General features: G+C 39.4%; 1 protein-coding gene across 2 annotated transcripts in view; it reads right to left on the bottom strand.

Moving 5' to 3' along the window:
* Positions 1-23,408, bottom strand: part of SCD5 (stearoyl-CoA desaturase 5) — a 169,477-nt gene that overhangs the window by 31,691 nt on the left and 114,378 nt on the right. For both annotated transcript variants that reach the window (XM_001141318.6, XM_517188.8), the window contains exon 3: positions 19,332-19,537. In XM_001141318.6, coding sequence (XP_001141318.1) covers positions 19,332-19,537 — 206 coding nt within the window. The remainder of the gene's footprint in view (positions 1-19,331; positions 19,538-23,408) is intronic.

Here is a 23,408-nt window from a genome sequence, read left to right as displayed (position 1 = left end):
GGCTGAGGAATTAGAGTAAATTAGATAAAAGGAAAAGCTCCTGGTAGCTCTGACATGACAGCCTGCACATGACTAATCTAAATATTCATTCTGGGTAATGGAATAGCTATCAACAAATTCATTACTTACAACAATATTTCCACTTCAACTGTCAACTGACGAGGGGTCTCCATAATACATTGCTGTCAGCAGTTTGCAGCAGTAAGAGAGAAAAGGTACTTACATTTCACAAATATGTATGAATCATGCTCTTGATTTTTAAAAGGGACTCAGCCTTATTTAATATGTTCAGAAAATTGCTGTCACAAGGACATCAACCTCACAAATCATCTTATGGAAAGAACAATTTGGACAGCAAAAATAATGGATGTGTTTCTAGCTAATCACTCCGTGTCTTGCCTTAAGTACATGCATTTATGCCTTCAGATGCCTCTTGTTTAAACAAATTTTTCTCCTATGCCACTCTCTAGCCCAGCATTAATTAGATTCTTTAGAAAAAGAGACTTTCAGGTTGTAAACCAGCACTAAGGTGACATTCATGAATTATGGAGTCATATGTCCTAGCGCAGAGAGCTGAAGAGAGTAAACATGAGAAATACGCAACACACCCCATCTGTTAATTCACCTACCTAGACACCAGATTTTGTGACCATTCTACCTTCTTCCTCCACTGAGAGGTGGGAGGATTCTGGACAGGGACGTGGGGACGTTTCCACTGTGTCAGATTTTTCTCTCCAACAAAAAAGGAGGGAAATGAAGAGACAGTGTCTTTGTCTTTGGCCATGGGTAGTGAACAGAACAGTGTATCTTATTTATTTATTTATGAGACAGGGTCTCCCTGTGTCACTCACTCAGGCTGCAGTGCAGTGGCTCAATCATAGCTCACTGCAGCCTCAAACTCCTGAGCTGAAGCAATCCTCCTGCCTCAGCCTCCTAAGTAGCTGGAACTATAAGCACATGCCATCGTGCTCAGCTAATTTTCTTATTTTTGGTAGAGACAGGATCTATGTTGCCCAGGCTGGTCTCAGACTCCTGGCTTAAGGCAATTCTCTCACCTCAGCCTCCAAAAGTGCTGGGATTACAAGCATGAGCCACCACGCCCAGCTATCTGTTTTAAAAGGCAATGCTACAAATGACCCAAAACATAAAATTGTAATCAAAGATTTTGAAATTAATATGAAAATAGGTATAAAAGCCAAGAGTGCTACGTATTATTTGACTTGGCAATTCTGATTTTAGCTAAAGGAAAGTATCATAGCTGTGGTCAAAGATTTATATACCAAGTTGATCATCATACCATTATTATAATGGTTAAAAAAAAAAAAAGATGGGGCCGGGTATGGTGGCTCATGCCTGTAATCCCAGCACTTTGGGAGGTTGAGGTAGGTGGATCACCTGAGGTCAGAAGTTCGAGACCAGCCTGGCCAACATGGTGAAACCCTGTCTCTCCTAAAAATACAAAAATTAGCCGGGCATGGTGATGGGTGCCTGTAATCCCAGCTACTTGGGAGGCTGAGGCAGGAGAATCTCTTGAACCTGGGAGGCGGAGATTGCAGTGAGCCGAGACCACGCCATGGCACTCCAGCCTAGGCAACGAGCAAACTCCGTCTCAAAAAACAAAAAAAACAAAAAAAACCACACATGGTAGAAATCCTTCAGTGTTCATGAAAAATAATTATGATACATCGTCACAATGAAATATTAAGCAACCATTAAACTAGAAAGATTTTACAGTATTCTGTTAGATGAAAAATGCAGACTATAAAATAGGATGCAGAGTTCTGTGTCTGCTTAGATGTAGAAAGTCACTAGGGAATATTGCTGTCACCTCGACAATGAGAAAAAGCTGACTAATATACACAACCATAACTTTTCTTTAACTCATCAAGAGTTAAGGTCACAAGGCAACTAAGTAATCTGAATTCCAAAGAGTCATAAACCCATCCAAGGAGAGACAGTACACATGAATATGAATGGCTTCACTTTTGTCAAAGCAAGGAGAAAGAGATGGCTACCACACAAGTAGATAAGAAGAAGTCAGCTAAAAATTTAACAAAATTCTTGAAGGTCAATATGGGATAGCCTCAAGCCTCAGACACAAAGGAGTTTGTACTCACGCTCAAGCTTTTCTTTAGGGCCCCTAACTGGGTGCTCACAAGGAAGGTTGGGGACAGGGTAGAGTGGAGACCCAGGACCCCCTCTGCCACATAGACATGCAGGAGCTGATCAGCTGCTACTGGCAACAAGAACAAAGCCTTGCCTTCTTCCCCAGGGCCCTCTTACAAAGCAAAATCTTAACCCATTTATGCCTGAGGTTGCAATTTTTTGAATTTTTGCAATCAGACCTTGGCGATGACCTTGAGCAGCAGGATATAAATAACTCCCACATGCTTAGCGTTCCAATAATGGAACACTAGGCATAAATGTGTTTAAGCTGCTGGAGGAATACAGACACCTTCTGGCCCTTAGGACTGGGCAAAAGTATATTGCTCTGGGAGAGCAACTGAAGCAAAACTGTTTGTCTCTGGGGGAGGTGTTGGGAAACCCTCACTCCCAGACATAGGCAAAGAAATATTGCTGCTGAGGGAGAGACAGAAGCAAAAATCTTCTGCCCCTTTGAGGAAGAGCAGGAAACCTGCTTGTGCCCAGGATCTTGCACTGCTCAAAAGCAGAGGTTGGCTACTGCAGGAATGCTAAGAAACCCTTGACCCCAAGGTTCAGGCACAGGAGCCTTGCCTAAGACTGATACTGGACCAGGACAATGAAGAAAAACCCTCTACTCTTATGAACAGCCATGCACAGAGACACAAACAATAGAAGTCCACCCTTTGTGTAGGAGCAAGAGCATAGGGAAAGATCTACTTTGTGACACAGGTGTGCAGGGACAGCTAAAAGCCGAGGGTACAGAATGAATACTTAGAAAACTCCTCTGGCATATCAGGCTCTAAGCACATAGTAAGAGTAGCCATCCAGTGAAGCCTGTGGTGCACTAAGGATAATAATAGCAACAGTAAAATCTAAACTCAGCTCAACTTCTGATTAATTGACCCAACCCCAACCTCTTCCACCCACACATACTGAAGGTCTGAAAGAAAAAGAGATGTGCCCATTCTCAAGCATAAATAATATTTACCTTGGTCTTTCTGTTCTTACAGAAATAATGTTCGGCATTCAATTAAAATTGAGTCACACAAAAGTGCAAGGGGGGGGAACAAAAATCATTGTCAAGAGATAAAGTAATTAATAGAACCATGCTCAGAAATGGCCCGGATATTACAACTATCAGGTAGGGACTTTAAAGTAACTGCAATGAACATGTTAAAGGGATCTATGGAAAAGGTGAACATGCATGAACAGATGGGAGATTTTATCAATGTCTAATGCAAATCTGGTAAATAAAAACAAAATCAGAAATGAAGAGTGCCTTTGATGGGTTCATTGGCAGTCTAGACATAACTGAGGAAAGAATTAGTAAACTTGAAGATATGCCAATAGAAATTATCCAAGCCAAAACATAAAGATAAAAAGGAGTGAAGCACATCCAATATCTGTGGGACGACATAAAATGCTTTAAAATAAAATGTAATTAGAGTCCCAGAAGAAGCCAGGCATTGTGGCTCATGCCTGTAATCTCAGCACTTTGGGAGGCCAAGGTCAAGGCAGGAGGATCACTTGAGGCCAGGAGTTCAAGACCAGCCTGGGCAGCATAGCAAGACCCCATCTCTCTCTCTCTCTCTCTCTCTTTCTCTCTCTCTCTCTCTCTCTATATATATATATATATATAAAATACACACACACACATATATATACACACACACATATATACATTTTTTAATTTAATCAGGCATGGTGGTGTGTGCCTGTAGTCCGACTCAGGAGGCTGAGGCAGGAGGATCATTTGAGCCAGGAGTTTGAGGCTACAGTTAGCAGCTATGATCATGTCACTGCACTGAAGCCTGAGTGATGAGACCCTGTCTCAAAAAAAAAAAAAAAAGAGTTCCAAAGAAAAAGAGAAACAGGTTAAAAAAAATTAAATATAATGGCTAAGAATTTCCCAAAATTAATGAAAGACAACAAGTTGCAGATCTAAGAAGCCCAGAGTCCCAAGAATACCTCTCTCCTTAAAAAAAAAAATGAATCTAGATACGTCACAATCAAACTGCTGAAAACTGAAAATAAAATATATTGAAGTCAGTGAGAAAAAAGGAAACATTACGTGCACAGGGATAATACAAATCACACAATGATACAAATCAAAAATTATGTAAGGCATAAGACAAGGTACTGACATCTTTAAAATACCAAGAGAAAAAACCTGACAACTCAGAATTTTATGTCTGGTAAAAATACCTTTAAAATATGAAGGTAAAATAAAGACCTTCAGACAAACAAAAGCTGAGAATTTATTGCCCATAAACCTGTGTTACAAGAAATATAAGGGAAGTTCTTCAGGCAGAAGGAAGATATCAAGTGGAAATTAGGATACACACATACAAAAATAAAGAAGCTGGAAATGAAATAATAAAGGTAAATATTAAATTATATTTCTTACTTTAATCACTTTTACATAGTATATAGGATATGCATACTTTTTTAAAAAGCTAGCTTGATACATAAAAAACCTTAGAAAAATATACAGCAAAATTTTAACTGATCTTTTTTCTAAGTGGAAGGATTACAAATTATTTCATTTTAATCTTGATGCTGATTTGCATTTAAAAATTTTTCTACAATGAATCTATATTACATTTTATGCTAAAAAGTGTAATCTTATTCTTATATTTTGTTTATATTATACAGATTTCAAGAGCTGCGGGGTTATAGAAATTTTATAAGCTAATTGTTAAAGGAAATAATAACTAGAAAATGAATTTTCTGTTATGAAAAGCTTTCTCTACTTTTTATGTCTTACCATATGGGAAAAAAGAAGAGACACTGAAAAGGCAAGAAGAGCTGTTTTCTCTGATGCATAAACCAATAGATTGAATTCTTTAGAACATGAATAACGATTGAATAAAAACCTTTTATAAGTACTGTTGATTACTGGGTGACGCCCTGGATCTACAGCCATACACTTTCTTGAAAGTCTCTTTATTTTAAGAAAATGTTAGCCGGGCGTGGTGGCGGGCGCCTGTAGTCCCACCTACTCGGGAGGCTGAGGCAGGAGAATGGCGTGAACCTGGGAGGCGGAGCTTGCAGTGAGCCAGATCGCGCCACTGCACTCCAGCCTGGGCGACAGAGCGAGACTCCATCTCAAAAAAAAGAAAGAAAGAAAGAAAATGTCCAGTGTAGATTAAAAGATTACTCTACATAGCCTAGAAAGAGAACCAGGAATCGATAATATCTAAATATTAGTGAGAATGGTATCTACTTGCATCAAAAGATCTTTGTAAAATTTAACCTTGCTTTAACTTCTACATAAATATTTAAATGTTGCATAAAAACTAGCTAGGTTTTCTCCTTAGCTTTGGTAGTAAAGTAGCATTTTACTAAAGAAAGAATAATTTAGTGCAAACATATACTGTTCTTCTTTTGACTTGGTTAATCAAGGCTATGGGAAGCCAAGATTTAGAATTCAAGTCCAGATTCCAGGTACCACCATCTACATGACAGAGTTATTGAAAGGATAAGAGACAATGTGTGTAAAGACATAATGCAGGTACATAGTAAGCAGTTAATAAATAGCAACTATAGCAATCTAGGGGAAAATAAATACATATTTTTTAAAAATAGCAGCTATTATTGGCTACTGAAGTGAATCAAAGATGCATGAGGATGCCTTTATTGCCATCAACAATTAAGTTAATACTTTACAAACAGCAGTCCCAGAATCCATTGACACCTGTTGATTAATAAGTTTACCATGTTAGTTAGTGAAGTACTCAGGTTCCAGAAATTTGAGCAACTGTCTCCTCATCTTGCCAGGGGAATTTCTTGCACATAGAAATGGGATGGTCAAAGTGGGGAAAGAAAAATGACTGCTAATGCAGTTGGTGTATTTTTATACACACACACACACACACACGCACATACACACACGCATGCAAATTCTCCTAAAGCTCTACTAGGAAAAGTACCTCTTACAGAGGCAAAAAAAATTGACATTTTTGACTTGGAAAATTTTTAAAAGTCATAAAAAGCTATTGAATTATGTACCACACTGATTTTTCCCCCACCCAATATTTTAACCACTACATTAGGGAAATTTTGGTGTTGATGCTGTAACCTCAATATTGAATCATCTCTGTCTTGTATCCCAGAATATAATTCAGCTGTTTGGCTACAACAACCATGTCTCTTTAGAAAGGCCAAAAGTTTAATAAAAGTAGTTAAAGGATATTCTACCTTTTCCATTTACTTTTAACAAAAGGTATCGAATTAAACACAGTTCACACCTCTTTAGTTGATTTTACCAAGTTCTTGAAACTGGAAAATTCAGAATTTTAATTTTTGCCAACTACAGCTGGATGCAGGGAGAATTATTAAAAGGAAAAAAATAATTTATTCTCAATTTTTTTTGTTTAACAGTAGCTGTCATTTTCAGGGACATTCTCAAAATTTTTGCAGAGCCAGGATAAGATGTAGTGGTTTGAGGTGAGGGCAGAGTAACAGAGACTTCAGGGCTCAAGCTGTTAACCAAAGATATACTGCCTCTCAAAAATGGGAGATAAGATTCAAGGAGAGGAAATATTTACATTCACAAGGAATGTTTGAAAAGAATAAATCAAAGCAGGATGATGAAGTGAGAAGAGAATATAAGAGGACAAAATTCCTCACTTCCCCACCAAAAACAACAACAAAAAGAGTCTTGCTGAGCAATAGGTTAAACAGCTTTTGTTCTCTTATAAAACTGTGAGAGAAGAAGAACATCACGGCATTAAGAACACAGTGTGACAGATGAGGCAAAATGTGTCCATGCAGAGAAGGGTACAAAAAAAGGAACAAAGCTGTCTGGCAGGTGAAAAGACAAAGACTATAGGGAGAGAAAGAGGCAAATAGACAAGAGGGAGTGAACCGAAAAACAGATCAATGGGACGGAGATTGAGTAACGGGAGAGATTGAATGGGGAGGAGCAAAGCTGTCTGTAGAGAGAGGGGCCCAGTCAGGCATTGGGCAGATGTGTGCTGGAGTTTCCTCTTCCCACATTCCCAGACCCAAACTGGGGAGCTCTAGAAAGACAGGGCAAGTACTCTCCAGAATCTTATTTTCTTTTTCACTGTTCAATCTACAGCATCTTGAACATCGCCTGACATATAGTGGGTACTCAAAACATAGTTGTCAAATGAATAAGTGATACATGTAGAAAAGAGAAAGAAGCCGACTTCGCTGAGAAAATGCCACATGCCTCATGGCATCTGTTATTAAACTGTGAGTTGGCAGAAAGGATACCAAAGAGCTGAGCTCTGCTTACAGCATGGCCAAGTGATGCTTACCTTAGGGCCAAGTTTGGTTTCCCTGCTGCAGGACCAGTATTTTACCTGAGTAAAATAGGCAATCACCAAACCCAGGGTAATTGAGTAGTAAGGGAGTGGCAGAGCATGGTTGTACTTAAAAGCCCCTGTCTCCATGTCTCTCCCCAAATTCCAAACACGTGTTTAGATGCCTGGATGTCTCATCATCCAGGGTCTCTCCTTTGAGATGATTTCTACAGAGTTTTTCACAAAATACAAATAACCAACCAAGGCTTTGAATGTGCTCGACATCACTAACATCTAGGGAGGAATTGTTCTATTAACTTAGCAACAAGTAGAGGGACCTTCATGGCAAATGGACTGAGAACAAAAAGAGACTCCCCAAAGCCCTACATAAAACCATGATCAAAGAGCAACGGATTCAGTCAAGGGAGATGGAGTCAGGTTGGTTGCAAATCCCCAGATGATACATCCCACTCCATTGAGAAGCCCTAAAGTAGAAGATGAAGGTGGGGTAGAGAAGCAAAGATGAGTCAAATATTGTTTTGTCTAACCACCCTGCCCTGGATAGATATATGACGCTCAAAATGGAGAAATACACTTAGGGTTTAGACAGGCATGGCTACATAACGTTAAAAAAAAAAAAAAGGAAAGTATCAATTTCCAGTTTCTGGTTCCACATGAAGAGCTCAGAAGTTGCCACTCATTCTAACAAGAAGTAAAATGCTGAACAAACTGAAAAAAAGTCAACAACTCTGAAATTAGTAAGAGATGTGAGATTACAGGGAAAACCACTGTTCCCAAAATTGGACAGACAGGCAGATACAGAGAATCACAACATAGGGAGTGGTTCACAGGAACTAGTGGTGTGTTAGGAAAACCTGACCTTAATTGAAGAATTGCTGGAGGCTAGGTATGGACAAGTCTGAAGGTTAAAATCTCCAAGGGGGATCTAGTCATAGGGAGTCCCCCATGTTTTTGTGACTTTTCCTTCCAGGAGCTTGACCAGGTTCTCAGAGTAAGTATCAGAAAAAAAAAATAAATTCCCTTGTATTTCCACCAGGAGGAGGGGAAAAGAGCCACTTTGAAATATACCAGAGTATTCTGTTCTTAACAAGATCTACCTTCGGGAGAAACTAGTTAGCCAGAGCCTGACCTGCTGGGGTTTTATTTAGAGCCTAACCAACCTGGGGGAGGGAAAATACTCAACTCCAGCCCATTCTAGCCGTCTTGTTCCACCTAAATGAGGAGAGAAGAAACTAAGAAACACTTGTGGAGTTCACAGTCCAGAGGCATAAGTTCACTAAGAGACTGAGACCTAATCACAAGGCTCTAGAATGTATCTCCTACCCCCACACACCTCCCACCACACTACTGAAGACCTATATACAGCAGTTCCTTTTACTCAGTACATCATGTCCAGATATCAAGAAAAAATTATAAGGCATAATAAAAGGCAAAAACCAAAGCAAAACAAAACACAGCTTGAAGAGACACAGCAAGCATCAGAACTAGATATAGCAAGGACGTTGGAATTGTCACACAGGAATTTAAAATAACTATGATTAATGGGCTAAGGGCTGTAACAGACACAGTAGGTAGCATGCAAGAACACACGGGCAATATAAGCAGAGAGATAAAAATCCTAAGACAGAACCACAAAGAAATGATAGAGATAAAAAATGCTGTAACAGAAGTGAAAAATGCCTTTGATAGGCTTATAAGTAGACTGCACATGGTTGAGGAAAGAATCTCTGAGTTTGACGAAATATGAATAGAAACTTCCAAAACTAAAAATCAATGAGAAGAAATGCTCAAATAAAACCACAAAAGGCAGAAAAAGAATAAAAGACAAAAATAGAAACAAGAAAAATTGCAACAAATAGAAAATAGTAACAAATATGTTAAATATCAATTGGATGGAATAGTAACAAATATGGTAAATATCAATTGGATGGAATATCAATTCCATATCAATTGATATGGCAAATATCAATTCCATATCAATTCCATATCAATTGATATGGCAAATATCAATTCCATATCAATTGATATGGCAAATATCAATTCCATATCAATTGATATGGCAAATATCAATTCCATATCAATTGATATGGCAAATATCAATTGGATGGAAATATCAATTTATTTCCATCAATAAAAACTTTGACCATCAATGGTCTAAATGCATCCATTAAAAGACAGAGACTATCAGAGTGGATCAAAAAACAAGACCCAACTATATGTTGTCTACAAGAAACTGACCCACTTTAAATATAAAGACACATATAGATTAAAACTAAATGAATGGAGAAAGATATAACATTCTTATAATAATCAAAAGAAGGTAGGAATACCTATATTAATTTCAGACAGAGCAGACTTCAAAACAAGAAAAGTTATCAGGGATAGAGAGACATTACGTTAACAATATAGGGGTTAATTCTCCAAGAAGACATAATGATCCTTAATGTGTATGCACCTAACTACAGAGTGTCAAAATATGTGAAGCAAAAACTGATAAAACTGCAAGGAGTCATAGATGAATCCATAATTATAATTGGAGATGTGAACAGCCCACTATCAGAAACAAACAGATCCAGCAGGTAGAAAATCAGTAAAGACATAGTTAAATTCAACAACACCATCAATCCACAGGATATAATTGACATCTATAGGCTACTTCATCCAGCAATAGCAGAATATGCATTCTTCTCAAGCTCACATAGAACATTCACCAAAATAGAGCACATTCTGAGCCATAAAAAACACCTTAACAAATTTAAAAGAATAGAAATTATACAATGTTTGCTCTCAGACCACAATGGAATTAAATCAGAAATCAATAATAAAAGACAACTGGAGGCCAGGCACAGTGGCTCACACCTGTTATCCCAGCACTTTGGGAGGCCAAGGTGGATGGATCACCTGAAATCAGGAGTTCGAAGCCAGCCTAGCCAACATGGTGAAACCCTGTCTCTACTAAAAACACAAAAGTGAGCCATGCGTGGTGGTGTGCTCCTGTAATCCCTGCTACTCAGGAAGCTGAGGCAGGAGGAGGATCACTTGAACCCAGGAGGCAGAGGTTGCAGTGGGCTGAGATTGCACCACTGCACTCCAGCCTGGATGACAGAGCAACACTTTGTCTCAAAAAAAAAAAAAAAAAAAAAAAGAAAACTGGAAAACCCCAAAATACATGGAAATCAAACAACATACTTCTAAATAACACATGGGCCAAGAAAAAAATCTCAAGAGACATTTAAGAATATTTTAAACTAAATTAAAATAAGAACAAAACTTATCAAAATTTGTGGGATGCCATAAAAGCAGTGCTTAGAGGAAAATTTACAGCATGACTACATATGTTAGGAAAAAAATATCTAAAATCAATTAACTAAGCTTCAATCTTAGGAAACTAAAAAAAGAAGAGCAAATTAAATCCAAAGTAAGAAGAAGAAAATAAATAATAAAAATTAGAGCAGAGAGAAATGAAATTATGAACAGGAAATCAATTTTAAAAATAAATGAAACCAAAAGCTGGTTCTTTGAATCAATTAATAAAATTGATAAGCCTCTAGCCAGACTAAGAAAAAAGAGGTAGGGCACAAATTACTAATATCATAAGTCAAAGAGGGGACACCCCTACAGATCCCATGGATATTAAAAGGATAATAAAGAAATACTATGAACAACTCTGTGCCCACAAAATTGATAACCTAGATGAAATGGACCAAATCATTGAAAGGCACAATCTACCAAAACAAGAAAAAATAGACAATCTAAATAGGCCTATATTTATTAAGTATATTGAATCAGTAATTAATACCCTTGCAAAATAGAACCAGACCAAGATGGTTCTATTTTGGTGAATTCAACCATATATTTAATTCTCTATGATAACTGGTATAATTTCTAAAAGAGCGAATTTCTTTTTTAGAAAATAAAAGCAAAGGGAATACTTCTTAATTCATTCTATGAGGTATCACCATAATACTCAAACAAGACAAAGATATTATAAGAAAACAACAAACCAATATTTTTCATGAGCCAGATGCTAAAAATCTTCAACAAAATGCTAGTAAATTAAATCCAACAATGTATAAAAAGAATTATATACTCCAACTAAGTAGGATTTATACTAGGTATGCAAGGCTGGTTCAAAATTTGAAAGTCAATTAATGTAATCTACCACATTACAGGCTAAAGAAGAAAAATCACATGACCATATCAATAGATGCAGGAAGAGCATCTGACAAAATGCAACACCCATTGATGATAAAATCTCTCAGTAAATTCTCAATGATAAAGAATATTTACAAAAAATATACAGCTAATGTCATAAAGGTGAGAGACTATATACTTTTCCTCTAAGATGAGGAAAAAGGCAAGGATGTACCCTCTTATCACTCCCTTTTGACATTATATGGAAGTCCTACCTAATGCAATAAGATAAGGAAGTAAAAGATACACTGATTGGGAAGGAAGAAATAAAATTGTCTTTGTTTGTAGATGATGTGATTGTCTTTGTAGAAGATCTGAAAGAATTGAAAATAAAAAACCATTCCTGTAACTAATAAGCTATTACAACAAGGTTGCCAGATACAAGGTTAATATACAATAGTCAATTTGCTTTCCCACATACCAGCACAAGTGGCATTTGAAATTAAAAACACAATACCATTTACATTAGCACCATAAAAATGAAACAAGTATAAATCTAACAAAACATGTACAAGATCGGTATGAGGAAGATCATAAAACACTGATGAAAGAAATCAAAGAAGAACTAAATAGATGAAGAGTTATCCCATGCTCATAAATAGGAAGACTCAATATTGTCAATGTCTGCTTTTCTCAACTGGATCTATATTCAATGCAATTCCAATCAAAATCCCAGCAAGTTATTTTGTAGATATTGACAAACTGATTGCAAGGTTTATACGTGGAGGCAAATGACTCAGAATAGCCAACACAATATTGAAGGAGAAGAACAAAGTTGGAAGAGTGCACTACTTGACTTCAGGACTTACTATAAAGCTAAAGTAATCAAGACAGTGTGGTACTGGCACAAGAACAGACTAATTGATCAATGAATCATAACAGAGAGCCTAGAAATAGACCCACACAAATATAGTCAACTGATCTTTGACAAAGGAACAAAGGGAATACAATGGAGAAAAGGTAGTCTTTTTAACAAATTATGCTGGAACAACTGGACATTTGCATGCAAAAAAATGAATTCAGACACAGACTTCACACACCTCACAAAAAGTGACTCAAAATGGATCACAATTCTAAATGTAAAACACAAAACTACAAAACTTCTAGAAGATAACATAGAAAATGTAGATGACTCTGGGTTTGACAATTTATATAGACATCAAACGGCATGATTCATGAGAGAAAGAATTGATAAGCTGGACATCATTAAAATTTAAAATTTCTACTTTGCAAAAGATACTGTCAAGAGAATAAAAGGACAAGCCACAGACAGGAATAAAATATTTGCAAAAGACATATCTGATAAAGGACTGTTATCCAAAATATATGAAGAACTCTGAAAACTTCACAATAAGAAAGCAACCTGATTTAAAAATGGACCAAAGATCTTGACAAACATCTTACTAAAGACAATATATAGATGGAACAATAAGCTTATCTCATCAGGGAAATACAAACTAAAACAACATTGAGATACCACTACATATTAGTTAGAATAGCCAAAATCCAGAACATAGACAACAACAAATGTTGGCAAGATTTTGGAGCAACAGAAATTCTCACTCATTGCTGTTGGGAATGCAAAATGATACAGCCACTTTGGAAGACAGTTTGGCTGTTTCTTACAAAACTAAAAATATTGTGACTGTACAATCCCACAACTGTGCTCCTTGGTATTTACCCAAAGGAGGTGAAAACCTATGTCCGCACAAAAACCTGCACATGAATGTTTACTGTAGCTTTATTATTACCAAACTGGGAAGCAACCAAGATGTCCTCCACTGGGTGAATGGATAAAAAAACTTCAATAGATCTAGACCACATTTTGGTCATTATTCAGCACGAAAAAGAAATGAGCTATGAAGTCATGAAAAGACATGGAGGAAGCACAAATAGATATCGCTAAGTGAAAGAAGCCAATCTGAGAAGGCTACATACAGTATGATTCTAACTATACGACATTCTGGAAAAAGCAAAACTATAGAGATAGTGGAAAGATCAGTGGTTGTCAGGGCTTGGGGGAAGAGAGCGATGAACAGACAGAGAACAGAGGATTTTTAGGCAGTGAAAATACTCTGTAAGATACTACAATAGTGGATACATTTGTCATTATATATTTGTCCAAACCCATGGACTATACAACACCAACAGTGAATCCTGATGGAAACTAGGGACCTTGGGTGACAGTGACGTGTCAATGTAGGTTCAACAAATGTAACAAATAGTCACTCTGGTAAGGAATGCTGATAATGGGAGAGGCTATGCATGTGTGTGGGCAGGAGGTACATGGGGTATCTCTGAACCTTCCTCTCAATTTTGCTAAATTGAACCTAAAACTGCTCTTTAAAATAATGAGCCTTTAAAAACAACAAAAAAGAGGGTATCACTGAGAGATGTGATGCTCATTCTTGGGAGGTGGGAGAGAAGACTAGAGATAACAGACTAGGGGATGAATTGAGGTGAAACAGTCCTCAAAAATATTCTGGATGTTTGAGTGCCTTTCTTCCTGGAATGGCAATATTTATACATTTTGATCTCTTCCCAAGGCACCAGAACAGAACTGATTTGCTCTTTTGAACCATTCCATCCATTTTCTTTCAGTTTATCTCATCACCATGGCAATGAGGCAAGGACCTTGTTTTTATGTGTCTGGACTAGCATCCTCCCTGGCTACTTTAAAAATGCATGACAGCATTTACATGTAACCTCTAGAGGAATGTCTTCCCTAAAATGGGACTCAGTGGAATAAGCAAAGCATTAGGAGAAACAGTCTCTGGATTTTATCTTCATTTTGTCATCTGAGAAAGATGATTTGAGATTCCAGTTTCTGTTCATTAATGGAGACAGAGAGGCTACCCACTTGGTTCACAAAAAATAAGACTGAGGAATATGAGATGACAAATCGCTCTGCTTAAGGCAGAACAACTGTGTGGCTATGGCAGAGACTGCTAATCGTTTACCCCATATCTATTCACCCTTCCTTCCTTAGAAACAAAACCAAGATTTTATTCAAGGGTCCAACGCATTAACCAAGAGAATACATTTCCCTGTTTCCCTGGGTGCAGATATGGTCAATGAGAGACAAGTGGATAGGTTGTATCTTCTAGGAAGACTCCTTAAAGGCGACCGACTCAACTCACCAATGTGCTCCCTTCGGCCTCCCTGATTCCCCTTCTGGTTGGAGATTTAGTGATCAGTTTGCACCATGAAATGACACTGAGAATGAAAGTCCCCTGCTAAGGATGGTAGAGCAGAATGATAAAGGAATCCCAGTTCTCTACTGACCCTGCAGTGCTGCCATGTCCTCCCTGGACTGCCTGTCTCCAGAATTCTTTTATACATAAGAGACATAACCTTCTGTCTTGTTTAAGCCAAACACAATTCTTGATGGATCCACGCTCAACCTTATGAATGGCTCACGGATAGGTTCACCCCAACATTTGCAGGTTTCAGGCTAGGAGTATAGGTGGAAGTCCCTAGCCTGTAGTTCATCCCTTTTCCTTTTCCCCTTTTGCTCTGTCCCATTAGGTGGATATCTGAGCTCACACTTTAAAACTTAAGTCCCTGTGCTAACACTGCCCCTTGGCCACTCTTCAGGCCTAGGCTCTATGTATTTCCTGTTGGGAGAACAGATCCCAGGAGGAGACTGCTATAGGCTCTAGAAGAGAGCTCAGAGCATTTAGGGAGGAATCTAGGACCCTAGGAATCCAGGGCATGGCCCAGAAGTCAAGGAAGATTTAGGCAGGTGTCATGTTCCTTTGGCCCAGTGATCTCCTCACTTTGTGGAGAGAAGTGTGGCCCTTTAAGTCATAAGACCTAGGCCAGGGGCCCTAGTTGCCAGAGCCTAAAGGCAATACCACTGGCTTCTCTCCCTTGCACCTCCTAATGGCTGCCATTACACAATTTACACATTGACAGTGCAGCAAAATGTGGTTTAGTCCAGTTAACTACTTGTTATGACAGCCTTCGTAAGATTATCTTTTAGGGTCTGGAAGTATAGCTTGAAATGTGTTGTTTTCCTGCTCCTACCTTCTCTCTTCCATGAGACTGTACAATGGAAAGCTGATTAAGCCTGACTCTCTGCCAAGCTTTTCTTTAGTAAGTTGTTATTAGAATGGCTCAGCAAAAGTTTATCAATCAACTGCAATATCTGTGTTAGTGTCCTGAGTGGACTGAAGGAGGAGCCTCTAAATCCTCAGTCTCTATCACCTGTTTGAGTAAACTCTCCAAGAGGCACTTAGCTGATTGATCTGCACAAACATTGCACCCTGGAAGTGTGGTGGAGTCAGCTGTGAATTCTGATTGCCTCCAACTGGAACAGGGACTGTTCCTCTAGGAAAGTCATACAAGAGCAGGTGGAGATTCAGCCCACGAGAAGTGTGCCACTGAAATGACCCAAGTCTGGGCCCCAAATGCAGGTGGGCACCTTTTTCTGTTACTCAGGAAGCTCTCTGTGCAGCCCAGGGTAGCATGAACTGAGATCTGCTGTGACGGTGCCTGACACCAGGATCCACCCCTTCAGCTCCTATCCCCACATATAATGACTTTGATTCCTGTGAGGACTCTCCTCTCCACCGCCTAACTGGCAGGACCGGTAAAGCCAGCTTCACGAACATGAAAATATCTGAACAGTTGACTGCCTCTGTGTATGCTGGAAACTTGCTTCATTTAGTTCAGTGATTCTAAGCCTTATTTTGGATTACGGATCTCTATGTTCTCTATGCTGTATAATTACCACAGGACTTCAGTGCTCACCCACACATCTGAAGACTGCTGTAGCCTCTTTCAAACAGTAAAGTATAATCACAAGAACATTGAGTGAATAATCTAAGATGCATGTACTTCTGGCTTCATCTTTCTATCTACATTTTACTAGTTTGCTCATAGGATGTATTACACAAACACACACACACACATATTAGGATGTTCTGGCATCTTAAAAGCCTTTCTGCTTGGGGAGAGCCTGGCTTTCCTGGGCCTAGGCAATTCTTAAAGATAATAAAGGGCCCAGCCAGGAGCATGCCTTTAACATGCAAACTACATGATCCAGAGCCATATCTCTCCTGTTTGGCCTGTACTCTCAAAGAGCAGTATTCGTCTACCTTAATCATTCTGGGGCTAGACCAGGCAACTAGGGGTGACCTCTATAGTTTAGAACGTGTTCTAAACTATAGTTCTGAGAGGAGGTCAATTTTAAGCTGTATCCTCAGCACTGATTCCCAGCAGGAGCTCAATGATACATGTGACATGATGATATGAATGAATGGTTTCTGATAGCCACAGCCTCCTTTAGTTACTGGACTGGTGATGAAAGATGTTCTCAGATGACTATTCAGGGAACTTGCTGAAATAGTCTTTGTTCTTCTTCCTGCATTTAGAAATAGTCTTTAGACATATGTGCCGCCAATACACACATAATGAATCAGATTACAACTTTTTTTTATGAGAAAAGATGAAAAAAAATCTTCCATTTTTATGGTCAGAGAAACCCAGACTATTATACCCGGCTCATTTCTCATTAATAAAACAGAAAATCTTTTGCCTTCTCATCTAAGCTCTTCAAATTAATCTAAGGTCTGATTGTCCCAAAGCATTACTAATTATACAGCAACATCATTTGTATCACAGAATTGGAAATGACATACATAGCTGACCACAGAGTGATGGTTAAATAAACTATGACATGCTCAACTGATGGAATCTTCTGCAGCCTTTGACAATAGTGTCTGCAATACAATCTGAGGTAAAGGGTGAGACATAAAATTACATATGCGATACGACTGCCATCATGCAAAATATATGAAATAGAAAGAGATACTACTGAATATTAATAGTGTCTGTTTATCTGTTAAGACTGTGAATGATTTTCTACTTCTCTGAATTTTTCATCTTTTTCTCTAATGACCTTCAACATTTTACACTCATAGTGAAAATCAACATCAATAAATCATTGAATTAAATGCAAATATCTTGTTGGCTGGGCGCAGTGGCTCATGCCTGTAATCCCAGCACTTTGGGAGGCCGAGGAGGATCACTTGAGGTCAGGAGTTCAAGACCAGCCTGGCCAATATGGTGAAACCCTGTCTCTACTAAAAAATACAAAAATTAGCCGGGCGTGGTGGTGCATGCCTGTAGTCCCAGCTACTCGGGAGCCTGCCGCAGGAGAATCGCTTTGAACTCAGGAGGCAGAGGTTGCAGTGAGCCGAGATCACGCCACTGCACTGCAGCCTGGGCGACAGAGTGAGACTCCATCTCCAAAAAAAAAAAAAGAAAGAAAGAAAGAAAGAAAGAAAACATCTTGTTATTTTCTGCTATAAAACTTGATACTGGGTATTTTCACCTAAAAGAGCTGAATTGATACCGGGTGTTTTCACCTAAAAGAGCTGTATTGAGATGTACAGAGAAAACCCTACAGTGAAACCAACAGAAAGCAGTGATGGAAACACAGAGAATTCTCTAGTCTATCAACTGCCTGTGTAATAATAATAATGGCTGACATTCACGAAGCTCTTACTATGTGCCAGGCATTTTCCATACATTTTAAAAATGTCTTCGTAAAAGCTGTAGGAGATAGGTATTGCTGTTACTCCCATTTTATAGATGAAGCTGAGACTTAGAGTGGTTAATTCATTTGCTAGTAAGTGGAGGAGTCAGAGACTTTGATTCCAGCAGTCTGTCTCCATGGTCTGCCAGTTTCTCACTATGCTCTACTGCTCCCCCCAGCGTAAAAGGAGAGGCTTTGGGGGGAAAGAGCACAGTCCTAAGCCATCCTTCCTTTCATGCAAAGATTCTTGTGTTGAACAAAGGCATAGCCTCCATGTCCATTTTCAGTCTGAAAAGGAGATTCTGTTTAGGTAAGTCCTCAGATGACTCCTACCCATCAGTGGAGATGGTCACTAGTAACCACTTATTCAACATGTTGTCTCAAGGCTCTAACTGGAGCATGGTCCATATGTTGCCCATCTTTGCACATAAATCTATTGCTTTAGGTGCTACAAGCTCATCAGAGCCAAATTTTGCAGACCCAGACCAACCCAAGAACAAAGGTCGCTCTCTACTTGCCAGCACAATTGTAGGCACTCTTTCTTCATGTGCTTGTAGAAAGCAGTTTCATCCTGCAAATGCTGGCCGACTGAGTATGCTCAGCCGACACCATCAGGGCATATGAGTGCTTTGAGGCCTTCTGTTGAATGGTCTCATTTTCTCTGCACAGAAACCTACTAGTGTAACGTTTCCATGAGTGATGGGCAGGGCAGAGGTTTCACTACAAGAGAATTTCAGGACACAGTAGGATACCTGGAGAGAGTTCAGTCCTTTTGGAGTCAAGTAGAGTCAAGTGTGTCACTAAAATGAAGCCAGTCCCCCTTCTGCTACTCCAGAGAATCATGAATGGGGCAGTGGGGAAACACAGAAACAGATTCCATGAAATCAGCCATGCAAGATTAGTTTGAAGATAATGACACTGGGCTTAAAGGAAATCCATTACAAATGAAACTTATAACTCAAAACAAATGTGCCAATGGGCAAAATTTAATGAGCAAAAGGAAATTAATAAATAGAGATAAATCTTATAAATATGGCAAAATTGTTAGGGCAAATGCTTGAGAAGAACGCTATGGGGTTATGAGTCCACCTCATTGTGCTGTTTCTATGTCCTGGCCCCTGAGGGACAGCTCTCCGTCATGCCCATTCACTTACTTTCTCTGGATCCGGACCACAGGATCAGCAAGCAGGTCAGTGACATCAAGCTTTCTCCCCTTCTCAATAACATCTCGATGCTTGCGAACAAACAGCCACCCGATATGGGAGAAGAAGAAGCCCCGGCGGGCATTGTGTGGGTCAGCATCCGTCTCTGAGTACTTGTGGTGGGCTCGGTGGTCCCTGGACCACTCGAAGATGTCATTCTGCAGAGAGAATGAGAGCCTGAGTGAAGATAGGAACCGCACCGCCGAGCGTCCTCCTGGTAAGCTTCCCAGCCTCCCCTCCCCCACCAGTCCTCACTGCTGGTTTCACATTCCTCCTGTCTTCAACCCACAGTCCCTCAACCTCAAGTTCAATCCCCTGTGGTCTGGAGTGGTTTTCATCAGAACAAGAGTAAATCTTCACTTAGCAGGGATCTCAGCTTACGTGTGGGACGTACCCACTGCAGGAAGTTCAGGCTTGTTGGGTGAATTAGTGCAGAGACCTGAAGGAAAGCTCTGGTGGGGGCGACTGAAGTCTCCTAGATCATTTATGTCAAGAAAAGAGAGATCTTTTTTGTGGCTGAACCGTATTCCATGGCGTAAACATACCACATTTTCTTTATCCAGTCTATCACTGATGGACACTTAGGATGATTCCATGTTGCTATTGTGAATAGTGCTGCAGTGAACATACATGTACCTGTGTTTTTATAATAGAATGATTTATATTCCTTCAGGCATATACCCAGTAATGGCATTGTTGGGTTGAATGGTAGTTCTGTCCAGATCTTTGCAGGGACATGGATGGAGCTGGGGGTCATTATCCTTAGCAAATAATGCAGGAACAGAAATCCAAATACCACTGTCCTCACAAGTGGGAGCTAAATGATGAGAACACATGGACACATAGGGGAACAAAACATCCTGGGGCTATCAAGGGTGGAGGGTGGGAGGAGGGAGAAGATCAGGAAAAATATCCAATGGGTACTAGGTGTAATACCTGGGTGATGAAATAATCTGTACACACACCCCCATGACACGTTTACCTATGTAACTAACCTGCACATGTACCTCTGAACTTAAAAGTTAAAAAAAATGAGGGAGACATGTTCTTAGGATGAAATCTTGGTTGTCATAAGAGAGGGGCAGTCCTGAGTAGGAATGGTGCCGGTTCTTGGCCCAGATGTCTCTGCCTCTCTCCTCACTTTGGTGTTCTTCATGTGTGACTCACAGAGATCAGGAAGCCAGTAGATTAAAAAAAACCCAAATGGCTACTTCCCCAAATCTCTGCAAAATACCAAGGCACTAGTGGCATCATTTTAGGACTGCTCTAACAGAGTGTAACAGAAACGGAAGGGGGACAACTTTGGCTCCTTGGGAACCTGGTGTATTGGCAATCCACCAAGTGGAGAGGCAGCAGTGGCTGAGGAACAGGGCAGCACTCACTGGAGCCCTGAGACAGACTCTGGTGTCCCTAGAAGGACAGGCAGCAGAGTCCAGCAGAGTCTGCCCAGCCCACAGAGCTGAAGTGGGGCTCAGTGCATGTGGGGAGCACACCCTATTGGACCTCTCGTAATGGGAGACACGGGAGGGTGTCAGGGGCTGAGCTATCAGGGGCAAGAATTGATGGCATTCACTGTTACAATTAATGAGACCTTAGCTATAGCAATGGGTCAGTGAGATCTACAGATATTTTTTTACACTAATTTTTTTTAAATCTGATGATACTTTCAAAACTTTGAGATGATGAATTAAATTGGGAAGCAGTGCTTTTGATAGGAAAATCTGAAAATAAAAATAAATTTAAGTATTATATTACATTAGCCTTTTCTGTTTATGACAATAGTAATAATATTTTATACCATAATATTCAATACTGGGTAATGTTCTCATTAGGAGTCTACCATTTCATAGAGATTGGCTTCATCCTTCTGATGAGAAGGAAGAAATTGTTTTTTGAGACAGTCTTGCTCTATTGCCCAGGCTAGAGTACAGTGGTGCAATCACATAGCTCTCTGTAGCCTTGACCGTCTGGGCTCAAGTGATCCTCCCACCTCAGTCTCCCAAGTAGCTGGGACTACAGGTGTATGCCACCATGCCCAGCTAATTTTTTGTTTTTCTTTTTGAGACGGACTCTTGCTCTGTCGCCCAGGCTGGAGTACAGTGGTGTGATCTTCGGTCCCTGAAACCTCCGCCTCCTGGGTTCATGCAATTCTCCTGTCTCAGCCTCCCGAATAGCTGGGATTATAAATGTGCGCCAACAAATCCAGCTAATTTTTCTATTTTTAGTGGAGATGGGATTTCACCATGTTGGCCAGGCTGGTCGAAAATTTTAAAAATCCACCTAATCCTTGAGTTTTGGGGGAGAGAAAGAGGAGGCAGAAAGTTCCGACAAGCATATGTTCAGCTTTGAATATAAAGAGAGAAAACAGGAGCATGGCAGTTTATGTATATCAAAAATTATAGCCTGGCTTACTGTAATAAGAAAGAGGTCTTTAGATTTTACAGTGTATTTAAACATGGTGGTTGGACAGAGTGAAAACATTTTATTATTTAGAATCACAGAATTTGGAGGTGTAAAATAATTTCAAATGTCAGTCAAGACTGCTGTGGTCTAAGAAATAATTTCTTCCTTTTGCATTAGTTTATTGCTTTTATTGTAGTGCCCATGTGAACATGACATAGAAAGAACACTCTGTCCCCCATTCACAGATGGCAAAATTAAAGCTTAGAGGACATTTATATAAGTTCGTCCAACAAATCAAAACATAATAGAACAAAGATGGCATTTCCTTGGTTCTCAGTTCACATTTCCATCAACAAAATATTTCCCTTATTCTCCAAATGTTGCAGAGAGGGATCTTTTATAGAAAACTTTCTTTCATCTTGTTAAAAGGTTATATTGGCTTGATATGGTTTGGCACTGTGTCCCCACCCAAATCTCATCTGTAACTGTAATCCCCATGTGTTGAGGGAGAGACCTGGTGGGAGGTGATTGGATCATAGGGTCAGTTTCCTCCATGCTGTTCTCATGATATTGAGTGAGTTCTCACGAGATCTGATGGTTTAAAAATGTGTGGCAGTTTCCCCTTCGCTCTCTCTCTTGCTCCACCATAGTAAGACATAGCTTGCTTCTCCTTCACCTTCCACCATGATTGGAAGTTTCCTGAGCCCTCCCCAGCCACGCGGAACTGTGAGTCAATTAAACCTCTTTTCTTTATAAATTACCCAGTCTCAGGTAGTTATTTATGGCAATGTGATAATGAACTAATACATGGCTGTTTAATTCAATGCCATGCAATCTTGTAGAAACTCTAAGTGAAGAGTTTCAAATAGCTAGAAACATTATTCTCACAAAATTAATTATAATACAACAACAATGAAAAGACCCATGATGATGAAGACAAGTTCAAACAGAGATATTTATTTTCATTCCTTTCACCTGGATACCTTTCCAACAGAAGCCACCTGACTGCAATAGTGGAATGAAGCAAGTATAATAGTGGAATGAAGCACATTCCAAATAATCAAGCACATAATGAAACCAAAAATACTTTAAGATGTATTTTTTAATCCTTTGTTATTGTTTTGTTTTTAAGTGTAAAGCTGAGTCCAGTGAAAAATGACTCAAAGAATAAGATGTGTTTTCTAGTTCTTGGGAACTTGGTAATAAATAAATTTAAAAAAAGAAATTAAAGAACAAGATGTGCATCAACAATAGAGCAGAAAGGGAGCAAGATTTATATGTTCACCCAATCAATCACCTTTCTTCTCTACTTACCTGCACTTTTGTCTGCTCTGGAGTGATTGGGAGTGGGTGGGTAGGGGAAAGAACCTACCTGTGAAGAGCATTTGTGTTGAAAAGGTTTGGGTACCTAGAGCTCATTTTGGTACAGTCAGTATGTGCTTTAGCAACAAGAAGAGGGGAAAGCTGAGGATTAATGAGGAGGGAGAGATGGCCCAACCATCTCAACCTTGGGAGGTGGGGAGTGAATGGAGATCAACTGTACTGGAAGCCATAACCCCAGCGGTATCCTGATAATTTCTCTTCCTCTTAGTGTTTGCATGGTGCTGATAGCTCTTGTCTAAAACT

Source organism: Pan troglodytes, chromosome 3, assembly GCF_028858775.2.
Source record: "Pan troglodytes isolate AG18354 chromosome 3, NHGRI_mPanTro3-v2.0_pri, whole genome shotgun sequence".
NCBI lineage: Eukaryota > Metazoa > Chordata > Mammalia > Primates > Hominidae > Pan > Pan troglodytes.
The sequence above is the reverse complement of the archived record's forward strand: the minus strand, read 5'-3'. Positions and strand labels throughout refer to the sequence as shown.